The sequence below is a fragment of the Hyposmocoma kahamanoa genome, unplaced genomic scaffold, assembly GCF_003589595.1.
Source record: "Hyposmocoma kahamanoa isolate Upper Pololo Valley unplaced genomic scaffold, ASM358959v1 100021, whole genome shotgun sequence".
Classification (NCBI taxonomy): Eukaryota; Metazoa; Arthropoda; class Insecta; order Lepidoptera; family Cosmopterigidae; genus Hyposmocoma; species Hyposmocoma kahamanoa.
The window spans coordinates 13,081,756-13,095,277 of record NW_020653200.1 but is presented as its reverse complement, the minus strand read 5'-3'; the positions used below and the strand labels follow the sequence as shown (position 1 = coordinate 13,095,277).

The 13,522-nt window shown below is 34.7% G+C and overlaps 1 protein-coding gene across 1 annotated transcript in view; it reads left to right on the top strand.

The window, feature by feature from the left end:
* The window catches only part of LOC113225940 (myosin-M heavy chain), a 68,694-nt gene that overhangs the window by 17,407 nt on the left and 37,765 nt on the right, over positions 1-13,522 (top strand). The window contains exon 5 of the mRNA XM_026458421.1: positions 9,969-10,125. Within this exon, the coding sequence (XP_026314206.1) occupies positions 9,969-10,125 (157 nt within the window). The remainder of the gene's footprint in view (positions 1-9,968; positions 10,126-13,522) is intronic.

Below are 13,522 nucleotides of genomic sequence, written 5' to 3'. Positions count from 1 at the left end.
TTTACATTTTCTTTCAATATTTCCAAATGTTCAAAAAATTAAAATGTAATGGATAAGTCATACGTCACGCTCTTCAAAAGTATCGCTGATTAGGTCTACGCGATAATGAATTATAGAACTAAGTATAAAGCATACTCTCAGATAAAAACATACTCAATTCGAAATAATTGAAAAAATGAAAATCACCATTAGTTAAAAGGCAAGAAGTGGAAACTCGGACGATAAGGGTTTTCGAGAGGGATCAATGGAGTCCGCCTTCTTGCATTTACAGTTCCAGATAAGTCGACGTAGGTATTACTTATACTGTTTATTTAGGAGTTAATATTGATTCGTGAGTGAGTTCATTGAATATGATTGCACGTAGATAACAGTGTTGTTTATAATAAATTTTCCTAATGAGAAAAGTACCACTTCTTCACTTCACCACTTCGTACAGACGAGACCTATTTATTATACCTTAAGAATTTCGCATGCATGCTCCTGTTTGTTTATTAGCGTATAATGTCTCACTATGAAGTAAAAGTCACCCCTATTGTAATATTCCCTATAGTATTTCATAATTAAGTGCCTTTCCAAATTTTATTGGAATTGATCCAGTTAATTCTCTTATAGGGAAAATTACAATCCATCGTTTGAGTTTTCAAAAAGCATTAACAGCGGAAAGGCTATATATCCAATCCAGTCGTTGTAAATATTTTAAGTAATTTACACGTCTTTCGACTAAGTGCTAATACCAGTCACCAAAGTAGCGACCATATATTGAAATATAAAATCATAAGAGAGATATTGTATCTATTGTTGTGTTGAGGTAATTAATTACATAGCTTTGGGCCGGAACTACTCCCACGAGAAATTTGATAAATTGCACAATTCAAAAAGTAATGATGACACAGTAAATTTCTTTTATCGAAATACGCATAAATGTTGATATTTGTAATATCAAGTTATGGGCTAATAGATCTGAGGAGATTTCAACCCTTCCTAGGGTTACTTTAAAAAAAAACTATTTCTATTTTAAAAGTAATACATCTGAGACCCGAGAAATTTAGTACAGTAATTTGTTTCTGTGGTGCGTTTTATAACAACGTAAAGATAGACTAGAGAATAGAATAGACAAATTGCAATAACACTTGTTATGGCTTCCGTTAGTGTTATTATGACGTCACACATAATATTTATCTAAATATTTTTACTTTACAGACGGAATATTTACAGATTTATACATATTCATATATGTCTCGTTAAATATCAATACATTTTTTTTAATAACGCACACACACCCAACCTATCCCCGCGCTAGAATGACCTGTGTCGCGGGTGCCATGGACACACACATAGACAACCACAAATTACACCCAAACTCACAAGAGAAATAAATGTAGGCCATACAAATATTTCTCCTGGCCCAGGAATCGAATTTAACCGTTATGTAACCGTTCGGCCCATGAGGCATTTAAACATACATGCTATATACATTATACATAATGTATAAAATTTGACAAATAAAAAGGGTTTACAGACCGAACCCGCCGATCCGGGCGGGATGGTGTCGGCGGCCTTGTTTCTAGAATCATTCATAGGGTTAGGTTAGAAATAAGGCCGCCGACATCAGCGGGTTCGGTCTGTAGACCCCTGTAGCATAACCATAGACACCATAAACACCAGTGACAGGTACCCGTTAGGTACGGACAACGGCACATCAGACTACACATTTTTGTTCGAAAATTGCTTCCAGTGCAACGGAACAAGATACGTCAATGTACTATTGTACATATTTATTGTACTATTGTATGTACTATTGTGTGTACTATTATCTACATTATCATATTATTGCTCATAATTTATTTGTATATAACTAAAATCGGAATATTCTACTGTTTTGTAGTGGAATCCATACGAAACGAGATTTATGAAATTGTCAAGACGTGTGGGCGTGTTTTTTATTAGTATAATAGATGTTAATTTGGTAGAGAGATCAACTTGAAAAAGTACATGACTGAGATTTTTATATCCTAGACGTCGAGTTCAATTTCCATTGGGAATGTCAACATTCTAGAACAATTAACAATTAAGTTTACTAATTATCGCATCTTTAACATTGAATAAATACATCGTAATGAAATTGCATGCCTGAAAAGATACACAAAACGTTGAGCAGGTGTGAAGTTCCAAAACCCTAATAGGCCAGATAACTTAATAGACAATTACCGAAATCCTCACCGGGGACCGGTGCCCACCAGTTGGATGTATACGAATTGATGATGTTCATTACAATTTGATATTATCCCCGGAACTATTTTAGGACTTTGTCATTGGATGCCTTTGGTGAATTGGGCGAAATATAATGTCGTTCGAAGTGCCCACATTTTATAATACTGAGATTTAACATACATTACAACATTCCCTATTGTTTTAATTACTTTTGATAATTTTATACTTTACTGGCTAGAAATTATGAAATGTCTGATCTATAAGTGATTAATTAAGTCATTAAGGAGATTGTAATATAGAACTAAGCCTGGCGACTACGCGGCAGCGCAGAATGATGATGATGAACCTATGATTACTAGGTATAGTTGGTATAGAATCGGAATGTTAATAAATAATTCGGTTACATAGCAGTTTTTCCATTATTGCTATTTACTTTTAATGCGAGAAACCGCGCGGAATAAGTAAATGGAAAAGACTAGTTGCGCAAAAAGTGAAGCCTAAATCCTACACGCTTGTGTATTGTATATTTCTCCGATTTCAGGTATTGGCTTGTGGTGTCCTTTATCTTACTTCCAACTTATATCGGAATTATATGTTTCCGTTTCTAGTCATTCTCGGGTGATTCTTGTGAATCGTCACATAGAAGTTAATGAAAAACGTTGGTAAACATGCAACAACTGTTCAATATGAATCACCAAATATGTTTTATAGTTGTAGTTTAGCCTCTGGCTATCGGAACTATCGATTCTTAAAGTCATTGATGATTATATTACATTCTACATAGAATTAAACTTAAAAGACTTTGGATGTCTTTGTCGTGTAAACCACTTAGGTTCACGTTCTTTCACTGTATTTATGTGATACTTAAGAATATACATAATATTGTGTTCCTTTTTGTATTCGGCATCAAAGTCGCCGGTACCTTTATTACAATATAAAGTTTACCACCGCCAACTTATATTTGCGGCTGACTGCAGCTCAGCAACAAACATGCGGTTGACAGCAGCCCTGCATAGAACATCAAACAATAATATTAATACCTCAATTATGATCTCTCCACCCGCAAATGTAACTTGGTGGCAGTGTAACTGAAGAAGCCATTATCTTGGCCGCAGCCAAGATGAACGTGCCTTTTATTTACCAAAACGTTGACACAAAGTAGGTTTATTTATTCTATCTCTTTTAATCACGTATTCCTTTATTCAGTGTATCTACATTTTACGGGTCGTCTACTCTCTTGCAATAGATATCTGCGTAACAATTCTTTTATTTGAGGTGTACTTATATACACAAATTTTACATTATACAGGGTTTTAACCGGGTATGTGTGCCGAGATTATTTACGTGTTCTACTTTAGCAAAATATTGCTTTATATAACACGGCACTAAGTTTCATACAACTCGTATGTTACTTACGTTATCCAATTTAAAACGATTGACACAAAATAGGATACAAAATGCTTAGGTGACCATACACACAAACAGCTAATGCGTTGCGCTAATGGGCGGATGTCGCTAGAGCACCCTGCTGCCCTAACTTCTAAAACAACCTCAGGGTTACAATTGACCTATACACTGTAGAAAAACACAAGGTGGTATTTAACATGTTTTGTTGGAAATTAACACCTCCGTACACAACTGTCTCTTACCAACACCATTGTCTTTTAAATCTAACAATTATTTTTATTTACTTATATATTTAATAATTAATATATCTAACGTACGTGTAATGAGTAGTTTTGTTTGAAAAAGCAATTAAATTAATAATTATAATTTAAGTGCTAAATATATATACATATAATAGTTTAATTAATAAATATAATAATAACAGCAATTAATTTAATAGAGACTTCCATGGCACTCAATGTTTTACGATTTTTCTTAAATGTATGTAACTTACAATAATGGAGCAAAGAGGCAGTTATGCTTGCATCTAGTATACAAATAATTCCAGCGCAATGATTAATATCATAAAAAGTATTTTGAATTTGTGTTTTGGTGATTGTGTTTCTACAATACTACGGTAGTTATATTAATGGTATGATTTTTACCTGTGAATAAGTATAAATTTTGTTTCATTTTTTAATTATTTGTTTCGTTTTGTGTGAATCTCAAAACTGAGGTATCTAACAACGAATCGCCTCTATTGTCTGGATCATTGTCCGCCGTGAACTCGTCACCTGGCACTCGCTTCTCGCCAACCCGGCTCGTCGAGACGGTCCCGTCTAGCATCGCTACGCCGAGTAATCCGTCTATTTGACCCGCCGTCATCACACCTTTGCTTAGTTCTACCAAGCTCACACGTTCATTACGTTTATTCATCTAATTTTATAACAAGCACTTTGTTAAAGCCTTTGAGTGACATTGGACACAATAAAATTCATTCTTTCAACTATGACGTATGTGTTCAGACTTCCACTTTAAGAAACCAACGGGTTATAAAGGTGTTTTCAACACATTTGCTTGAAATGTTGTATTTTCTTCATCGTGCGAAAAGTGCATCTTTTCCGACCTATTTGTGTGGGAATAGTACGTTGGGTTACAAGGGCGGTAATTAGGCAATTACGGATAGAGGGACATTGAAAGACCGAGCCGAAAGCTATTATTGCCGTTCCTCCCATGTGACGTACAATGTTTTTCATCATACTTGCGAAAAAGTTAAGAAAATGAAAATTTAGTGTTAAAAACGTTTATACTACATTCACAAAATTATAAGTAAAAAAAAAATTTCAAGATGCTTACATTGATTGATTGATCTGATAAAACAAAAAATCTTTAATTTAAATTTATGTACGCTGTTTGGTTGGTTAATGATGCAATGGCAAATAAGAGTATGGCATTGCATGGCATCTAGCGCTGTATTATAAAAATATGGCCGTATGATAAAAAATATCGCTTAGTTTTCCAGCACGTTATACTACTACTTCTTACGAGCAAGTGTTATGAAAAAGCAACATTTATAATATTTTATTACAAGCATTTCAATTACGTAAAATAAAATGAACGTAGTAAACCAATTTGGTTTGTGAAATTGATCAAAATTAATAAATTTCGTTTATTTACCACATATTTTAAGTATTTTAACATTTTATTTTACAAAACAAAATCGCAAGCCGCAGTGTGTTTCAGCCACAACTTTTTAATTTTGTGTAATTTTATAGAAACCTTACGCGTATACGAAATTACTAAGAACCGCCGTTTTCGTACAATAATTGTCATAAAACATTGTTATGTTATCTTGTTTTTTTCCTTCTTGCCGCCGTAATCTACATATATGCGATATTGCGGCTTATTACATATAGTAAAAAACAGAAACGTTGTGTATTACATGGGAGTCAAGGTTATTGCAAACTCGTGACGCTTAAGAATGTTAACTAATTTGCAATAACCTACTTTCAGCATTAGTAAAACACTGAAAAATTTTATTGATTTACTAATATATAAAATGTTGCGCAGGTCTGAACTAAAGGATTTAAAGGTTTAGGTTTAGTACGATCTCTTGAACATTTTTATATTTAGAGTAGTAGTACACAAATTTCGGCGTAAATATGAGTTCCAGTCGGCGTCAAAGTCCGAGTCTCGGTATGTCGGGCGCACATTCCCCGGTCGGTGGACGAGGAGATTCAGTAAGTTGAATAATAAATTACAGCCCACCTAGATTGTTTTTGTTTGCCTTTGAAAGAAGGAATGTAAAGCTAGAATGACTTTACTATCTACTCACAATATATATGTAACAGAATCTTTAGTCGTGTCGTTCGTCAACAACTTAAACGATTAGACACGTAACACTGCGGGGCATTAGACTAATGTTCTCACGAGTAGCACTGCTACGGTGTTAGTACCGTAATGAATGTTGTCTACGGTATTATTTACATGTAATTATTTCAATTACAGATTGAAAGAATGGACGATATTTTCATTGGAGAACTGTTTCGTGTGATGATTCATTACATTTAAAAACTGCATGTGCATATTGGCAAAAATAGTGATGGGGAATCTAAGATTCATTATTAATATTATATTAAAACCATGCCACCACTTTCATTTTCTACAAAAATAAGTTCTTTTCTAATTGCGATAATATCATTCCCCATATCGCTGAGGACTTGACTCAGCTTTTCATCGTGTAGTGGTTATAAAAAGAAAGGCTGCCAAAAGTCACTATAAAGTGTTTTATGCTATACAAATAATTTTTCAAAAAGAAAAAAACGATGAACACACTTGTGAAATATTTTCTTCATGTCTTTGCTCGTTTTTATTCATCTGTAATAACCAATACCTTTTACGCAATGTAAGCATTTCCAGTCGCCGATGTCAGAGCACACAATACACAATTCTCACAATACTATATACCTATACCGGTGACATCCACATCTCTATTAATCACTTGGATTATAACAAGGTTATATTATGAATCAGCGCTTTAGATATTGGTGATGACTTCATAAACAGTTAAAAGTTTGAACCAGTTTCTAGGGAAGCCATTTTGTTAAGAAAAACTTAATTCAACCGTATATCGCAATCATATTATATTGGAGGTGGTGACATTAAATGCTATCTTACGTACGGCTATGAATGCACTGACGCAGTTTCTAAAGATGTTAAAATATTAAAATATAACTTACTAAAACAACTTATGTGGTGCACAAAAGCCTTATACCATTGCTGTACCTATTCACGGCTTAAAAGCTAAAATAGAGGAATTCATACAGGGTGACTTTTTGTAAGTCGTAATTAAAACATAATTAACATGGACCTAACGTTAAAATGCGCCGTCAGATAAATTTACATTTTTTTAATTGTTTTATGCAAGTAACATTACGACACATTTAAATTTCACCTTGTGGGTATATTATTATTTACATCTATATATTATAAGTAGTAGTACGATCTGTTGTCTCAGGTGCCGTTTTCAGCTGCAAATGCGGCTGCAAAGTGACGACTGTTGCCAACTTCAGCACGTTTGTAGTGGCCTTAGCTGGCATGGTGCCACATCGCCTCCTCTCGAGTAATGTTTAGCTCGATTCCTTTCAACTTTTATCACTTAAGTTTCTCATTTTTATTTCTGATTTCTCTTCTATTTCATTAATACAAAACAGTCCATGCATTCTGAAACAAAACAAAGTTCACTGACATGTTTTGAATACACATGTTATAGATACTAAACATTTATAGATAGTAATGTGCATACTTAATCCTTTTTACATTAAAATATTGCAGATTATATTAATCCCTTTCACTACAGTTCCTGAAAGCATATACTTATATATTTCTATTGAACTACTCTGAAAACACATAAATTATTATTTTTATATTATATCAAATAGAAACAATCCGTAAGAAGTATTTCATAATCATAAGAGAATTATAAGATTAGAAACTGTGCTTCGGGTATTCAGGTATATCAAATAATTTAACAAACGAAGGAATAAATAGGAAAAAATGCGACAAAAGTACGCCTGACGTTTATGTCTAAATCCTCGATTTCCCGCCGGTTTGGACATGGACTACGATCTTAACGAACCTACACAAGTATCCGCAATCTTTGCATTTCACATAAATAAAAATTATAATTGGATTAAATATGTACATTTAGTTTTTCGTTCATACACATCATTATAAGTTGTAAGTAAGTTATATCTGCTAGTTCAAATTTTTTCTTTATTATCTCAATGCAATGAAAAGTACCATATTAGGAGACACATATTACTGGAATTGCTGTATTTAGGATGTATGTACCTACCATATACCACTCTGGCAAATGAAAAACGAGTAAAACATTTTCTCAGAATTATAACATAACTCAAGACTCTTCACTGCATACATTTAGTAGCAGTAGAGCTCTTTGTGAAGAAATTCATCCAGGGAAATATTATATATACAACTGCCACCTATTTCTGCAGGTAAGTAGTAATGTGAGCATTACTGGGTTCCCGTTTTGAAGGGTTAAGGGTGCGGGTGAAATTACAGGCACATGGGACTTGTCAACTTATGTCTCAGGGTGACGGGCGCATTGGTAGTGCCCCTCAGATCGTGCGATTTAAAGCTCTGAGCTATTTAAAGCACTGCAATTTACATGAACAGGACTTACCATCAGACCCACGCCTTGTTCGTCCCGTGACTTGTTATCATAAAAATACATTCCTTCACTTATATCAAAATGGAAATTGTTTTAGTAAAAATACTAAAAAAATTTCCATCGATTCCGATTTAGAATCAACTACACTTGGTTAAACTTAGAGAGAACCTTGCCATATTTCGTGCTTTAGCAAAATGTCATGGAGAAAGGCCATTCCATAAGGTCAACTTTGCCTCGAGCGCATGTAAGGTCGCCGCGCGCCCCAACCAAACTACTTTGTAATTTTCGCTGTGATAAAATCTCTTAGTATAGTTAATTTATACAAGAAATCACTATGACATCATATCTGCAAATACATATACAATAGTAATTGTCACGAATCTATTAGAGATCCTATATACACAACTTTTACAACTTAAACCCTTTCCAATTCAAGTAAATAATTGGTAACTTTATCGACGATCATAATCAAATAATTGTTGACATTCATTTAATTCGGAAGTGTACTTAAATTCAACCCTGATAACACTACGTGACGTTGATTGAAAATATAGAGGGTTTACTCGTGTGTTATATCATATCCCGAACAAATTAATCCAAAATATGCATAGGGTAGCTGGCATTACTGCGAGCTCTTAGCGTCATAAACGTAAACCAGGAACAAGAACAAACACTCAACTACTTCACTACATACTCATTATTCAATTGCAGCATGTACCTAATTACATAGATATATCTGATACTTAATTCGGTACGAAATAAATTATGGAAAAGATTGCATTAGGTAAAAAAAAATCTTTCATTGTAATACGACATGCACCTGAAGCTGTTTTTTTTTTTTTCAAATATCGTTACCTAGAAGAAATCATCGAGTATGTTCTCGATGGAAGAAACAATCCAATCCAGAAAAATCTACAAACCAATGACTCATATCAAATATAAAAGCCTTTCGTAATCGATGCGCATTATTCTACTTCTAATGCGGCGCGGCGGCGTCTCTTGAATATGACACATTAAATAACTCTGTTGGTGTCCTTTTGCCACGAAGATTCCTGCCCGAATCACGTTAAACTAAGTGGCGGGAAAGACAATATTTTGCCTGCATTTTGTTAGCCATCCAAATTATACTTTATAGCAGTAGGTGAGAGAGTATTATTAGGAGTAATTGTCATTTTTGCCTCAGGCAGCGCTTTCCCAAAATTTTCGGGTTGTACTTTGTGGATAATTTTATTAAGATGTTTATTCTAATGCTTACATTGTTACAAGTATGTTCAAATAATATTTATCCACTTTTATGATTTTTATATGTAAGTAGATAAGGTATTGTAAATTTAAATTAAATTAGTTCTTCTGTCTCTAAAGTGGAAAATTCAGAAAGGACTTAGCACAGAGATGAAATTTGAACGTAAAGAGCTTAGCATTTCATTGATAAAGCTTGTATGAATGTCGAGGTCTGCTGTAATTAGCTTTGTAAGCCATCACGATGATGTGTTATCACGTTTTTGTTGCCAAATCAAATGAACGCCGTTTTAGAGTCGTAGACTTTTTTATTCATGCTTGACTTGATTGTCTTATTTTATCAATAAAGTAAAATTTACTTTCACAAATACTATAACGAAATCTTCATAGATTGTGTCTTATATTGTGATAATAAACCTTTGTGTATGTGTGATTTTAGGCCAGTTACGAATTATCGAACCAGCTGGCTGAGTATACGCAGAACGGTCTTCCGAGCTTAAAGGGATTCGTCGCGGCGAACATTGTGGATGAAGCTTTCGCCTATCTGCTTTGGGCTGAAAACAGGGCGAATATGGAAGAGTATTTTGATTTTAGGAGTAAGTACTTGATATAAATGTCTCATTCTAATCTAATCTTTCCTTAAATCTGAATCTGAAAAGTTTCTCGATCAATCGATCACAGTATTACAATAGGGATTTGTAAAACTGTTTCGATCGAGAAACCCGGCGAAACCCCGGGAATAACCCGCGAGCTTAAGTTATCAAAAGGTATCAAATTGCCAATTATTGCATGAATTTATTACCTATATGTGGAGTAAGTAAAACCTTTGATAACGCATAGAATGCAATACCAGTAAATTTATAGATTCAATGTCACAATACTAAAAATCACAATGTGATATCAAGGGATATGATCGTCAATCAAAATTAATTTATTAAAACAAAATCTTAGATAAAACTGAATTAGTGAAATCATATTTAAAAATTAACACTGTGCAAATCTGTAGAACACACTAAGTTACGAATAGTACCTTATCCATCAAACGCCGAGATAGAACCTTTTACCGAACAAACTTCCAGTATTGCTTTCTGAGTAAATTGGATTTTCGTTGACTTTATATAGCCATCGACGAGCATTTTACCAAAAGTCGGTATTCTCGATGATTGTGTTCCTGCTGGACATTAATAACCTGCTTCATTCGAATATTGTTGTGTATGCAGATGACAATGCATTCACAAAGCTTTACCCGAAATCCGTCTTGGTCTTGTTCTTGCATTTTAGGAGACCAAGATCGCCTAATTGTAACGAGACCAGGACCTACTCTGGAAGATTTGAGTAAGAACAAGACTGAGTGAGTCTACGAAAGTTTTGCGTCTCGCAGTTACGACAAACTAAATGGCTGATAGGTATTGATGCATTTGGTGTCAAAACAATATCGATATTAGGGATGCCGCAGACGTCTGTAGCTACATCCGTAACCGTGGATCATTCCTAATCCAATCTACACAGAGTTTTTACGGATTCGGATATTTTGCAGGTCACGACAAGTTCGTCGGGAACAGGCCCTACTCAAACCTCCTTTTCTAAACAAAATTATCGTCTTTGCATTGATTTACGATCTATTTCATACAAGTAGCGGGCTACTTGAATGAAATAGTTCGTAAATCAATTCTATTCGCTCTATTCGCATATAAGATGGCCCACGACATCTTTAAATCTTTGAGTATTAATAAATATTATATTTTTCATCTCCTTTGGAATAAAATTATGTAAAATTATTATTTTTTACTTAAATTAATGATAATTATATCACCAAATCCACAAAGATCCACATTCATTCTGGATTCTTTTTTCATACATCCGCATCTGCATCGGCATCTGAAGATTTCAACGATGAAAAATTCGCACCCGCGGCCGCATCTGCCGATGTCGTCATAAGCGACATCTGTGGCGTCCCTGATCGATATTGATAGACGTTCCGTAATATCGGTATCAAAATCACGGTTTCTTGTAATAACATAGTTGATTTGTTGTTACAAGGCGAAAAGTTTTTGTGTCGATCGATCAAATTATCAACAACAACACACGCCGAAAATCGATAAACTAATTAACTACGCGGGCGCTCTCTCGAGCGGATACCATGTACCCAGTACATTTTTTTTTTCGCCGTTAGGTTGGCACCCACTATACCATGTCAATTTGCACTCAAAATCTCAACCATAGTTGGTTGTTGTCCTTGTCACTTTTTGTAAGAATAATATGAGTTTGATAAGTGATAAAAGGTAATTACAAGATTGGCGAGCTCTTGCAGCAAGACCGAGATCAAGACCGAGGATGAACGTGGCAATACCAACACTAAGACCAAGACGAAGTTACTTGTTCTTGTATTAGGCAACACTAAGAGCGATATATTTCAGGGCTTACCGACGTCTTCTAGCTTACCGTGCTAGACTAGCTTTTTGTATGTGCTTGTGTCGTGTCTTTATATTTGGTTTTTTCAACGACTTTTTAGTCGTAGCGCAATCTATGAGAAGTCTATGAAAGATTTAGAAATATTTAATATATAAATATAATATATATAAATTTTAGATTTATTTTAGAAATTTACAACTTGTGAAATCGTGACGTATCAACTTCTTAAGTTATCGAGTTCTTAGATTTTCGCGATAGATTTTTTTTTTAACATAGGTAATGAAACTATTTAACCAGATTTAAATCGCGTACATTTGTTTTTTCAACCAAGCCGACGTTTCGGGCCCTTTACAGGTCCCATGATCACGGTTGACTCGGTCAGACATGCTGGGTAGACGGTTAAGTTGATTAAGATAACATGTAGGTTCTACATTAGAAACAATCGCTGAGGTTACATTTCAAATGATTTCAATCCTACCAGAGAGCTGCCTTTTCCTAATCGTCTAGAAGTTACACAACGAAATTGATGTTCTATTAAACAAACAATAATTGCTCCTTGATATAGAAAGTAAGAACGAAAGAATACTGTTTAATGTATAAACACACACACGCATATGTATAAACAAAAAAACAGGACAGAAATAATTAAAAAATAAAATAAGAAAAATATTACAACAATATAAATGAATAAGCACTAATTTACCGTCATGCGTGTCGCGACTGGTAGAAACTAACAAATAAAATATATATAATATAGATAACAATAACGCGTAAATAACTCTTTCCCTAATCCCTTTGTGAATATGTCTGCCGATTCGATTCGAGTAGGTACTACACATTAGTAGGTATTTACATTTCCCCTTTGAATAGTATCTCTAATGAAAATAATATTTTATATCAATGTACTTGCCATGTTTGCCTTTTCTATTTTTGACCATATGTGTTTATAAGTATAATATCATTGGCCATGTGTATGAGGGCGCGTTCCCACTATGTCGTCACGTTTTATTATCGTTGGACAACTGTCGTGTCTATCCTGGTTCCATATCCCGACTATCTGTCGTGGACGATTTTTTATCGTTGAACGACTGTCGTGACTAGCTGTTCTCACTAGATCGTGACGACAATTTATCGTTTCACGACTGCCTCCTTGCCCATCTCTGGCTACGACCCAACGCTACTGCAAAACGAGAAGAGGGCGCGGGGTACGAGAGGGGAGGGCAGGGAGCAAAACACGTGCGGACAGCGATAAATAAAACGTGACGACAATAGGAGCTGCGACAATCTGTCGTCACGTTTTTATCGTGACTTTTTTATCGTCTGTTGACTGTCGTTCTAGCTGTTCCCACTGTGACGACAGTTTCTCGTTGTGACGATAAAAATTCGACAAGAACGACAGATAATCGTGTCGTGCTATATGTGAACAACTTCATTTAAATGTACCAGCCACGACACTGTAAACTGCACGACAATCTGTCGTCACGCCATAGTGGGAACGCGCCCTAACATATTATCTGTGTTATACACATGGCCAATGATATACAGGGTGTTGATTAGCATTCTCGCCATATTTAAGAAATT